Source organism: Podarcis pityusensis, assembly GCF_964106645.2.
Source record: "Podarcis pityusensis genome assembly, chromosome: 17".
Lineage (NCBI taxonomy): Eukaryota > Metazoa > Chordata > Lepidosauria > Squamata > Lacertidae > Podarcis > Podarcis pityusensis.
Window position 1 is genome coordinate 32,203,206 of NC_138042.1, and position 12,817 is coordinate 32,216,022.

The following is a 12,817-nucleotide window of genomic DNA, read 5'->3' on the forward strand; positions in this document are numbered from 1 at the left end:
CTTTGTTGGCAAGGTGATGTCTGTTTTTGTTTTTCTTTTTCTTTTTCCCAAGACTTAGTGGAAGGCAATTACAGCTACATGAAAGCATCAACATTTCATATGCCTCCCCTAAAAGATCTGGAGATGGAAAGTGGCAATAACTTCTCAGAACTCATCAGTAAGATAGTAAGCCAAACAGCTTGACACAAATTGCGAGTCAGAGATATAGCAGACCACAGATACTTCTTAGGAACCCCAACACATTGGTCTCAATGAACCCACATAGCTTGAGGGAATGTTTTAAAACACCACCCTGTCCACAATGCAGATGTATCTAAAGACAAATGAACACAAGCACCCTTCTCGCTTCTGATTCCTCTCCTTTCTGTGACAGTCTTAATCGTGGTTAAAGAGTTACATCTGCATCAGCCTTACCAATGGTTAACTAACATTAACCAGCATTCCATGGTAACCACGGTTTGAAGGTGGTTTGCAAACCCTGGTTAATGATAACCATGGCTAGGAGGGAATCTGGCTATGGTCATTGTGGAGAAAGGGAGGGGGAATCTGAAAGCATAAGAGAGGCCTGGGAAGTGAAGAGACAAAACATGTGGCCAGCTCAAAGGATGGAGACCAGAAGCATTACATCTGCATTGTGCCTATCTGAACTTTCCAAAATGAAACCCAATGATAACTACCACAGTAACTCACCATAAAGTTAGCAGGGGTGAGACATTTTTATATTCTCCATCGCTGATTTTTAAAATGTCACCCTTTTATAAAACGTGCAAGCCCGTTTCCAAGGAATATTTTAACATATGCTCTCCCCAGGGAAATTTGCCTGGCGCCTTCACTATACACCTTTAGGCACCAGGCAAAAGGCAAAAACCAGGCCTTTGGTTGATCCGATTTACATCCTATGCCCTTTTAAAATGTACTTTGGGGTGGGGGGAGCTATTGGGTTGTTGTTTAGTTTTTATTAAGTATTTTGTGGTTTTATGTCTTAATTTTATTCTGTGAACCGCCCTGAGTATACAGCAGTAAAGGTAAAGGGACCCCTGACCATTAGGTCCAGTCATGGCCGGCTCTGGGGTTGCGGCGCTCATCTCGCTTTACTGGCCGAGGGAGCCAGCGTACAGCTTCCAGGTCATGTGGCCAGCATGACTAAGCCGCTGCTGGCGAACCAGAGCAGCGCACGGAAACGCCGTTTACCTTCCCGCCGGAGCGGTACCTATTTATCTACTTGCACTTTGACGTGCTTTCGAACTGCTAGGTTGGCAGGAGCTGGGACCGAGCAACAGGAGCTCACCCTGTCGCGGGGATTCGAACCACCGATCTTCTGATCGGCAAGTCCTAGGCTCTGTGGTTTAACCCACAGCGCCACCCGCGTCCCATATAAAGCGGTATATAAATTCAATTAACAAAAACAACATATCAAACCAGAGACAATTCGGTTGTAGTGCTAGCTCTTGCATGAATTAGAGAAGTTTTGTGGAGGGGTATTTTTTTTAAAAAAAAACTCTATTATTTTGCATTCTACTTTTTAAGATTTCTTAACTGCAATGTTAAGAGGATCGTGTCAGCTACTTCTCTAAATAAGCCATTTTCCAAATGGCAAGCATGATTATTCCTCTGGCTGCCATACTGGGACGGGGAGCAGCAGCTCAAACAGCTCTGCCAGAAGAAATAATGTCTTTCAGTCTTCTTATCTTGTCACGTCACATCTGGAAGAGTGACACTGACAAGCTGACATTCACACCCAACCTTTATGTTCATGACTCACCATTATTTTGATACCTTTAGCACGGCTCTACACCTGACACACAACAAAATCATAGAATCCTGGGCGTTTTCACTTTATACTGCGGGGTAGAGGAACCTAAATACACATGTGAAGCTTCCTACATTCAATAAATTATTATATCAGAGATAGAGCTATCCTAAGCCTCTCTCCCTCGTGTGCTATCTGATTGGATGCAAGCAGTTTCTATGTGGGAGATCATTCAAACAGCACGTCAGAAAACTAAGACAGACCAAAACCCTGCAAAAAATGTTGTGCTACACCAGCGATATTCTGCATTTAAGTCTTTATTAAAGAAAATCAGTGAGCTCTCAGCTAACCCCGTTCCTCCTCACAGTAACACCCTTCTTTTTCATTTATAGAGAGGGGGCCAACTGCCCACTTTTACAATGAATAAGCTGTACTGTAGGATGAGAGTACCATTTCACTCCACTGTCTATTTTTCACTCATCTACGTGCCACCCAACCTGTTGCACTTGCTCAGACATATCTCCATAATTGCCTACAATCCCTAAAGTGATGCTATTGTTAAGCGTAGACTTTACCTGCTATACAAAATACAAAGAGAACTGTAAAAAGTGGTATGATTCCCAACACATTTCTAAAAAATGCTTTATTACAGGGAAAGTGTCTACACTGCTTAATGCAAGGTGATCCTGAAATAACATTTTTGCATTTGCTTTGGGGTGCCGCAATGCAACCGTTTGTTCCAAGCGTTTTTTTTATTAAGAAATGTAGGCATTTCCTTCCATTATAAAAAGAGTTTTCTAAACGCCCTAGGAATCGCACTAACTTGCGCAGCTATCTTGTGCGACTGTTGCCTTTCGTAAAACTGAGTCTCTGTCTTTGGGTCTTTACAATCTGAAAAGAAGTTATGAATGAAACAGTAAACGAACATTTTATCACAATTTGGGTGAAAATCGGAGCAAGTGAACAGGTATACACACTTTGGGGGAGACTTGCAAATCTCCATGGTGCCATCTGCCCATTCTTGTTCCAAGGTGTATATACACAGTTCTGGTGGAACAATCAGCCAGGCATGTGGAACTTCAATAATAACCTGCATGAATTGAAAGGGCATCACAAGCTACACCCAACACACACCTGTGGCTTTGCACTGTAAGATAAGATCAGTAGTGGAGGGAGAGACAGTTTACCATTACGAATCTTCCCATCAATGAATCCCTCATACACTTACAGATAACCCCTGAGTTCCCTGGAAGCTACTGAATTATGAAACTGAAATTTCCCAATTTATGTTTGTTTCTGTAGTAGAGCCTGGTTTCTCAGAACAGGACTGAAGCTTCTAACAGAACTGCTACGCAACTTTTCCAAAAAGAGCAAGCCAAAAGGAAAAGGGACCCAAAAGCTGGGCAAATACCTACAAAATAATATTCTAAAGGCGCATGTCTTAACATATGACTATCATGTGAACTAGCGTGACTGCGGTATAAAGCCACGCTTTCCTTTCTGTGAATCAGAAAGGCATATACAGTTATGTCTTTAAGTATACATTAGAAGGACATCTCAGTTTTTAGTGTCCTAGTTAAAAATCAAAGACAAGAGAGCAAGAACTTCAATGTCGGATTAGAAATCCGACACCACTCTTATTTATTCACTTCTGCTTTAGTCCAGTCTAATTCGGATCGGGAAACATACCTACTATCATCAAAAGCAAAACTGACTTTCAAAACTGCAAACTGCCAAACTTATGAAACATAAATCACCCCCAGCAGAGTGAGAGATAGTCACATGAATGAAGTGTCTTCTACAGACACTGCAGATGTGTGTTCAAAAGCACTTCTGGAGGCATATCCCTGACTGCACTGGAATGCTCACTGGATCCTCATTGAACAGGTTTGATCTATTTTGACACAAATGAGAATGAGAACCTGCATGAAGCTAGAGAGATCCCATGTTGCCTATGCCTACAACTCGACCAGAAGCATTGCTGTGCAAAGGCCAAAATATATGGTTTGCGCTATAATGCTTGCAAAGTGGCACCAGCCGTCTTCAACATCATTAATAGTTAACTGACACTTCTCCTGCTTAACAGTCCGAGACACTTGGCTCAGTTCACTTTTACAGGGCTATCTTCACAAATCTATGCCCAAACGCACAAGCAGGCAACTTGACCAGCAGCGCAGAATACGCTGTAGAGTTTATCCAAATATTTAAAGCTTGCTCCAACCACGTATCTGCTGGGTTGTTCTGTTCAAGCTGGCAGAAAGGTAACCGTACAGGTTCTCTTCCAGGTATAATGGAGGTGAGGATCACCTTTGTCATTTTTTTTTTTCAAAAAAGCAGCAGGAGAGGACAGGAGGAATGAGGCAGATGTGTCACTACTGGAAAGAAAGAACAGAGAGTTTCTGAAAAACTTAATAAAAAAAGAATCATTCGTGAACCGGTGAAAGATGCCAACCTTGCTTGCGTACTTTTTAGTGGAGGGCATTGCCATATTTAAGTAGCGAGAGCCAAGCCTTTAAAATGCAAATTTTTAACTTCAAAACTGGCAGAACATGGTACAGCAGGGAGAAGAGTTGTATCATGAGTCACTTATGATGTCACAGTCATCCAGAAGGAAATTGCAATGCAAACATGCCCCACAGCATTCGCTATCAAAACCAACACGCTTGTGGGAAGAAACAAAACATCCAGTTTCCCCCAACATGAATAAAAGCACTTCAGGAAACTATGACATCTCTGCAACCTCTTCTTCAGGGAAGAAGTCTGCAGCTAACCATCTTGTATATACATTTACACAGGGACAAACACAAAACTGAGTTAATTATTCAGGAGACCTCCAATTCAGAGAGAGCTAGGTTCACAGTTGCTACTACCAACGCTGAAACAGAAACAGCAATGCTACAGGGTGACACAGATACTGTATAACATGGGTCAGCAAACTAAGGCCCGCGGGTCGGTTCAGGCCCAATTGCCTTCTGGATCCGGCCCACGGACTGTCCGGGAATCGCCACGTGGATCGCCAGTGGGCAGGCATTCTTTCCCTCTCCTTCCCTCTCCCTCGCAGGTGGCAGCGGCAGCACCTCCTCCCTCCCTCCTCCTGGCTTTTCCCCGCCCTGCCTAGAGGAGGAAGGGGGCTGGACTTTGTTGGTGCCAGCAGTAGCAGAACTCGAGCGGCTGCCATTTAAAGCAGCCCCTCTCCGAAGCCCTTTCGCGCACCGCTCATCATCCCGCCACCCCCTGCTGCTCACAAAGACATAGGCAAGCAGCCACCGGGGCTCATGGTGCTCTTGAGTCAGCCCCTCCCCCCCAAAAAAATAGTCTGGCCCCCCACAAGGTCTGAGGTACAGTGGACAGCCCCTGGCTGAAAATATTTGCTGACCCCTGCTGTATAATGTTCTCTACGTCACCACAAATATAAGAGGAAGGGTGTACAGGCAGCTTTTACCCCTCAATAGGTGTAGGGAAACACACGCATCTGACGTATGTGTCAAAGTTACTCAAATGCTTTACGTACTATACACATTTGGGTTTGGAATTCACAACAAGCAGAAGCTTCCAGACGTGTAGACATGACACTTGTCCTGTGTGCATATTGCATGGAAACTTCTGAATGTTGTATCTTCCAAACCCAAACACATCACTTGTACATGGAGACTTGTACATAAAGGTAGCTCCAAATTACACCAGTGATGTTCTGTGTTAGCTAAGCTAAACCAACCCCAGTATCTAGGGCCCTCTCTTCACTTTACCCACAACCATTCAACGGGGGTGGGGGATCTACCGCATAACTATCCTAGTTGGTATGATTCAGTCTGTCTTCAACAGCAACATGAAGCACACAAATAGCCAAGTTTCCCCCAGTGTTTAGCTCCATGCAGCAAAGGCTTCATCAGATACAGATCTTGTCAAACAGCTCCTGGAGACCGAGGAGTCCTGGCCAGAAAAAAGAAGTTGGCAAACCTTTATGGAGCTCTGTAAAACAGTAACAGCTCCTTAATAATGGAAATGGGAAGGCAAATTCCAGAAGAGAATTAAGCTGTTATAATTAAGTTGTCAGGGAATTAAGTTGTAATATGTTGACACCAAACAACTGACAGAAAATTGCCACCTTACTTACTGGGCCCTGATCCTAGCCAGATGAGACTCTGCCCACCATTTTATGTCCCTGCTGGGAAGAGTTTCGGCCACTGAACATTGGAGCTTTTGTGAGTGGCAATTACCAGCCCTACCTTCCTGCACCTGAAAGACCCTCCTTCCCTTTTACTTTCCATTCCTGCCAAACTTTAGATTCGCAGCCTGCTGGGAGGGCCTGTTTCGTTCTCCATTGCTGTACAGTGCCTGATTTTAGTATTATAATAATTAATAAGAAAAAAACAGGAAGAGAAAGGTAACAACGCAGGTGTGGGAGTTGACTTACTTCTTAAACTATTGATTTTATTGTTTGTTTTTCACCGATTTCCTGCCTTAGGTTGGGTATTTCTAAGGCGTTCACTGCAATTAATAAAATGAGGAGTGGGAGGGAGAGAGACGAGGAAGAGGCTGTTGAAGGGGGAAAGGGGTGGGGGGAAAGGGGGTGCCGAGAAAGCACCTGGGGGTCACCACCTCACTCTGCCCCCCCCCAGCCCCCGAGATCGCCCCCCGGCGCCCCCGAAGGGGCCCCCCCCGCCCCGCCTCGCCCGCCCACCTTCGGCGATGACCTTCTTGATCCGCAGCTTCATCTCGCCCATCTCCACCACCTGCCCCACGAAGTCGTTCTGGTCCCGGCTGGCGGCCCCCAGGGAGCCGGGCCCCGCCAGGAACTCCAGCGCCGACTGCAGCAGCGACATGGCCAACTCCGCCCGGCGCAGCAGCAGCAGCCGGGGACTGGCGCTCCCAGGACCAAGCAGATCGCCAGGCCGGTTCCTTCGGCCGCTCCCGCTCCTGCCGCTTCACCAGCGCCAATCCTGACCCTCCGCGGCCACCGTACTCCCCGCCGCCCCCGCCTCCCTCCTCTCCCTCAGCCCATTGCCGAAACCCGTTTCCGCCAACGACGCTCGTCGGAGGAGGAGGAGGGGCGAACGCGCTCGCCCCGCCTACATTCGCCTCCTAGCTCCGCCCCACAGCTCCAAGGGAGATTTCCCCTCCTCCGCGCGTGGGCAGGGGGTTATAGAGAGAGAAAGTCGAAGAGCGGTCGGCGCGCTACCTGATTCCGGGCACCGAGTTGAAAGCCGCACCAATGGGGGCCGCGTCGCCGTTTGCCCGCGCTCCTCGGGGGCCAAGCGAGCCTCACACAGGGCCGGCCCAAGACTTTTCTTTTTTAATAATTTTTATAAAGAAGGCTGATCGCCGAAGAATTGATGCTTTTGAATTCTGGTGCTGGAGGAGACTCCTGAGAGTCCCATGGACTGCAAGAAGATCAAACCTCTCCATTCTGAAGGAAATCAGCCCTGAATGCTCACTGGAAGGACAGATCCTGAAGCTGAGACTCCAGTACTTTGGGCACAAGGAGAAGGGGACGACAGAGGACGAGATAGATGGTTGGACAGTGTTCTCGAAGCTACCAGCATGAGTTTGACCAAACTGTGGGAAACAGTGGAAGACATGAGTGCCTGGCGTGCTCTGGTCCATGGGGTCACGAAGAGTCAGACATGACTAAACGACTAAACAACAGCAACATTAAACACTTTCAACATACCAAATTAAAAATCCAAATAATCAATTGCATTATTTCCCCCCATCCCTCCCTCTCCACCCCCAACAAGGACTTCCCTCAGCTCCCCTCTCTGATTTCTTTGCACATATTGTTCTCTGCATGTTATAAAATTGTACATATCATTGCCTCATCTGTCATGTGTTCAACTAATAAATTTGTGGATGTTTATTCAAGGAGTCCATGGTCCAAGACTTTTCGGCACCAGAGGCGAACCGCAAAATGATGACCTGCCCTCCCCACCAGGAAAGAAGGGGGAGCGAAGATCTACAACAGGAAGGGGGGGCAGGGATAAAATCTCTGCATTGGGATCTGCCAGGACTATGGAACCTGCTGCCTGAGGCGGTTGCCTCACCTTGCCTCCTGGGTCGGAGGGCCCTGTGCCCAATATATATATATATATATATATATATATATATATTTATAAGATATTTATTAAGATTTTTTTAAATATTACAATGAAAAAGAAAAAGAAAATACAAAATAAAAATGATTAAAAACCACTCAATTTTTCCATTGCTTATTTTTCCTTAGCTTGTTTCCCGGACCTCCTCATACCTCCCTTTTTTGTATTCCAGTTCAGTTTGTTGGTTCAGCAAATCCTTACCCTCTTTATTTGTCCTAATCTTTGGTCTTAAAATAGTAACGTTAGATTTTTACCTCTTAACAACCCATTTTTCATATTCCCTTAAAGCATTACAGCTGGAAACCACGTAATTTCTATCCAACATCGTTCTAACATTCATTAATTTTACAATATTTCTGTAGATAATCTTTGAACTTCTTCCAATCTTCTTCCACGGACTCTTCTCCTTGGTCTCGGATTCTGCCAGTCATTTCTGCCAGTTCCATATAGTCCATCAACTTCATCTGCCATTCTTCCAGAGTGGGTAGATCTTGTGTCTTCCAATACTTTGAAATGAGTATTCTTGCTGCTGTTGTGGCATACATGAAAAAAGTTCTATCCTTCTTTGGCACCAATTGACCGACTATGCCTAGGAGAAAGGCCTCTGGTTTTTTCAAGAAGGTATATTTAAATACCTTTTTCAGTTCATTGTATATCATTTCCCAGAAAGCCTTAATCCTTGGGCACGTCCACCAAAGGTGAAAGAATGTGCCTTCAGTTTCTTTACATTTCCAACATTTGTTATCGGGCAAATGATAAATTTTTGCAAGCTTGACTGGGGTCATGTACCACCTGTATATCATTTTCATAATATTCTCTCTTAAGGCATTACATGCCGTAAACTTCATACCTGTGGTCCATAACTGTTCCCAGTCAGCCATCATTATATTATGTCCAACATCTTGTGCCCATTTAATCATAGCAGATTTCATCATTTCATCCTGAGTATTCCATTTCAACAGCAAGTTATACATCTTTGACAAAATCTTAGTTTTGGGTTCTAATAGTTCTGTTTCTAATTTTGATTTTTCCACCTGGAAGCCAATTTTCTTATCCAACTTATATGCCTCCATTATCTGATAATAATGAAGCCAATCTCACACTTTGTTTTTTAATTTCTCAAAACTCTGCAATTTCAGTCTATCTCCATCTTGTTCCAAAATTTCCCAATATTTCGGCCGTTTGGCCTCCATATTGAGCTTTTTCAGAGCTTTTGCTTCCATCGGTGACAACCACCTTGGAGTTTTATTTTCCAATAAGTCCTTGTATCTTATCCAGACATTAAACAATGCTTTCCTGACAATGTGATTTTTAAATGCTTTATGTGCTTTGACCTTATCATACCACAGATATGCATGCCATCCAAATACATTGTTGAACCCTTCTAGATCCAAAATGTCAGTGTTTTCAAGAAGCAACCATTCTTTCAACCAGCAAAAAGCTGCTGATTCATAGTAAAGTTTAAAGTCTGGCAGGGCAAATCCACCTTGTTCCTTTGCATCTGTTAATATTTTAAATTTTATTCTAGGCTTCTTGCCCTGCCAGACAAATTTAGAAATATCTCTCTGCCACCTCTTGAAACAGTCAATTTTGTCCACAATTTGCAGTGTTTGAAACAAAAACAACATTCTAGGCAATACATTCATTTTTACTGCAGCAATACGGCCCAGCAGTGAAAGCTTCAAATTTGACCAAATTTCTAAATCTTTTTTCACTTCAGCCCAGCATTTTTCATAGTTGTCTTTAAATAAATTCCCATTTTTTGCTGTCATGTTAATCATTTGTCCATCAAACTCCAATATACAGTGGTACCTCTGTTTGCAAATGGGATTTGTTCCGGAGGCCCGTTCGCAACATGAAAAGAGTGCAACCCACAGCTGCGCGTCTGTGCATGCGCATGTTGCGATTTGGCACTTCTGCGCATGTGTGTGACGTCATTTTGTGCTTCTGCGCATACACGAGCGGCAAAACCCAGAAGTAACCCTTTCCGGTACTTCTGGGTCACCGCAGGATGTAACCTGAAAGAACATAACATGAAGGAAACATAACATGAGGTAAAAAGGTAAAGGTGACGGGACCCCTGACCATTAGGTCCAGTCGTGACCGACACTGGGGTTGCGGCGCTCATCTTGCTTTATTGGCCGAGGGAGCCAACGTTTGTCCACAGACAGCTTCCAGGTCATGTGGCCAGCATGACTCTGGCGAACCAGAGCAGCACACGGAAATGCTGTTTACCTTCCCGGTGGAAGCACTTTGATGTGCTTTCGAACTGCTAGGTTGGCAGGAGTAGGGACCAAGCAACGGGAGCTCCCCCTGTCACGGGGATTCGAACCGCCGACCTTCTGATCGGCAAGTCCTAGGTTCTGTGGTTTAACCCACAGCGCCACCCGCGTGCCCTATAACATGAGGTATGACTGTATAATTTTGCATTGGAAATTGATAGTGGAAAAGAATAGGAGATATGCCACTGGTTTGACTTGGGAACCTCAGTTTGACCTGTTCACAGGGCGATCCTTGCATGCACACTAATGGGAGAGGAACACTGCAATCCCAATGATCGTAGAATTGGAGAGTCGGATAGGACCCCGAGGGTCATCTAATCACATGCAATGCAGGAATCTCTATTAAAGCATCCCTGACAGATGGATATCCAACTTCTGTTTTGAAACTTCCAAGGAAAGAGAATATGCCACTTATTGTGGAAGATTGTTCCACTACTGAACAGATATTACTCTCAGAAAGTGCTTCCTGATGTTTGAGACTCCTTTCTTGTAACTTGAAGCCACTGGTTCAGGTCCTAGCCTCTGGAGCAGAAGAAAACAAGTTTCTTCCATGTGACAGCTCTTTAGATATTTGAAGATGGCTATCATATCTCCTCTCAGTATCCTCTTTTCCAGGCTAAACATACCCAGCTCTTTAAACCGTTCCTCATCAGGTTTCCAGACCCGTGATCAGCTTGGTCACCCTCCACTGTACACATTCCAACTTGTTAATATCCTTCTCAAATTGTGGCACCCAGAATTGGACACAGTAATCCAGGTGTGGTCTGGCTAAGGAGAAATAGAGCAGGATCCTTGATCTGAACACTATACAGTGGTACCTCGGGTTAAGTACTTAATTCGTTCCGGAGGTCTGTTCTCAACCTGAAACCGTTCTTAACCTGAAGCACCACTTTAGCTAATGGGGCCTCCTGCTGCTGCTGCGCCGCTGGAGCACGAATTCTGTTCTCATCCTGAAGCAAAGTTCTTAACCTGAAGCACTATTTCTGGGTTAGCGGACTCTGTAACCTGAAGTGTATGTAACCTGAAGCGTATGTAACCCGAGGTACCACTGTACTTCTATTGATGCAGTCTAAAACAGCATTTACTTTTTTTTTTTTTTGCTGCTGTATCACACTGTGGACTCACGCAAAGCTTGTGGTATACTATACAATGAAATTCAGTTAGGGGGGATTCGAGGAAGTCAATTAACAATGAAAGTTAAATTAGGTTAGAATTAATAAGTGTTTTTATTTGTTTGTTTTTTGTTTTTCTCTTTAGTATTGTAATGTGTTTTCTTTTTTGTGTTTTGTATGTTATTTCTGCTGTAAATTTGGAAAATTAATTTTAAAAAATTGGGGGGGAAAGCTTGTGGTATACTAGGACTTCGGCGCTAGATCACTTTCATATGTACTACTGGCAAGCCTGGTGTTGTATTACGCCGGGTTTGCATTACAATAAAAGTCGTCCCCTCTGTACACGAAGTTGTCATTCTTGATTTTCGAGTCTATGGTCCCTATGTCACGAAAAGCGCCTCTTCCGCCAGAACGCAAGCCGGCTTCTGGCGCCCTAGCCACGCCCATCGCCCCGCCTCCTTCCAGAGTTCGAATTAGCTTCCTATCTGTGCTGCCGGCTTGCTCTGGTATTTGCCGCGCCCACGCTTGGTGTATCCTGTAGCTCTTGCTGCAACCGATGACGAAGTGCTGCAATTCTGATGATGCAATCGCATATACTCAGAGCATGGGGAGGCAAACTAAGGGCCGGGGGCCGGATCCAGCCCAATCGCCTTCTAATTCCGGCCCGCAGACGGTCCAGGAATCAGCGTGTTTTTACATGAGTAGAACGTGTGCTTTTATTTAAAATGCACCTCTGGGTTATTTGTGGGGCATAGGAATTCATTCATTTCCCCAAAAAAATATAGTCCGGCCCCCCGCAAGGTCTGAGGGATAGTGGACTGGCCCCCTGCTGAAAAAGTTTGCTGACCCCTGTACTCAGAGGGCTTCTGTAATATTCAAGGACCCCGTCATACGCTTCCTTACCTGCAGCCCACTACTGTGCTTGCTTTTTGCGGAAGGAAGTCCTATTGATTTCAATAGGTTTACACCCCCAGTAAGCGTGCATAAGATAGCAGCCCTAAGAATAGCTTCGCTGGTTCGGATGAATTGCCCCGTCTATTTCATTTTTCTGGTTCCAGCCGCCAGCTAGATACCCCTGCATGTTCACAAGCAGGACAAAAACGTCATGGCCACATCCCGTATCGGGTATGGGGTATTCTGAGGTACACTGCTACTGAACAAAGGGTATCTATTTGGGTATCATGCCAACAAGCGTTGCCAAACCTATTCTCCTCTATGAATTGTTCTAATTCTTCTAAAAAGCCAGCTAAGCTAGTGCCAGTGACTGCATCTTGTGATTCCAAATTAATATAAAATACCAATAAACTCAAACAGAGCACTTCAGTGATATTTTGTGCTGACGTACCATGACTGTGGGACACGGGTGGCGCTGTGGGTTAAACCACAGAGCCTAGGACTTGCTAATCAGAAGGTCGGTGGTTCGAATCCCCACAACGGGGTGAGCTCCCGTTGCTCAGTCCCTGCTCCTGTCAACCTAGCAGTTCAAAAGCATGTCAAACTGCAAGTAGATAAATAGGTACGGCTCCGATGGGAAGGTATACGGCGTTTCTGTGCGCTGCTCTGGTTCGCCAGAAGCGGCTT

The 12,817-nt window shown here is 45.0% G+C and overlaps 1 protein-coding gene across 3 annotated transcripts in view; it reads right to left on the bottom strand.

Moving 5' to 3' along the window:
- Window positions 1–6,712, bottom strand: part of GAK (cyclin G associated kinase) — a 74,240-nt gene extending 67,528 nt beyond the window's left edge. Inside the window, exon 1 of one of the 3 annotated variants that reach the window (XM_080986682.1) lies at window positions 6,432–6,712. In XM_080986682.1, the coding sequence (XP_080842808.1) occupies window positions 6,432–6,573 (142 nt within the window). In that variant the 5' untranslated portion in view covers window positions 6,574–6,712. The remainder of the gene's footprint in view (window positions 1–6,431) is intronic. The other 2 variants (XM_080986681.1, XM_080986680.1) reach the window with 2 other exon arrangements.
- Between the last annotated feature and the right edge of the window lie 6,105 nt (window positions 6,713–12,817).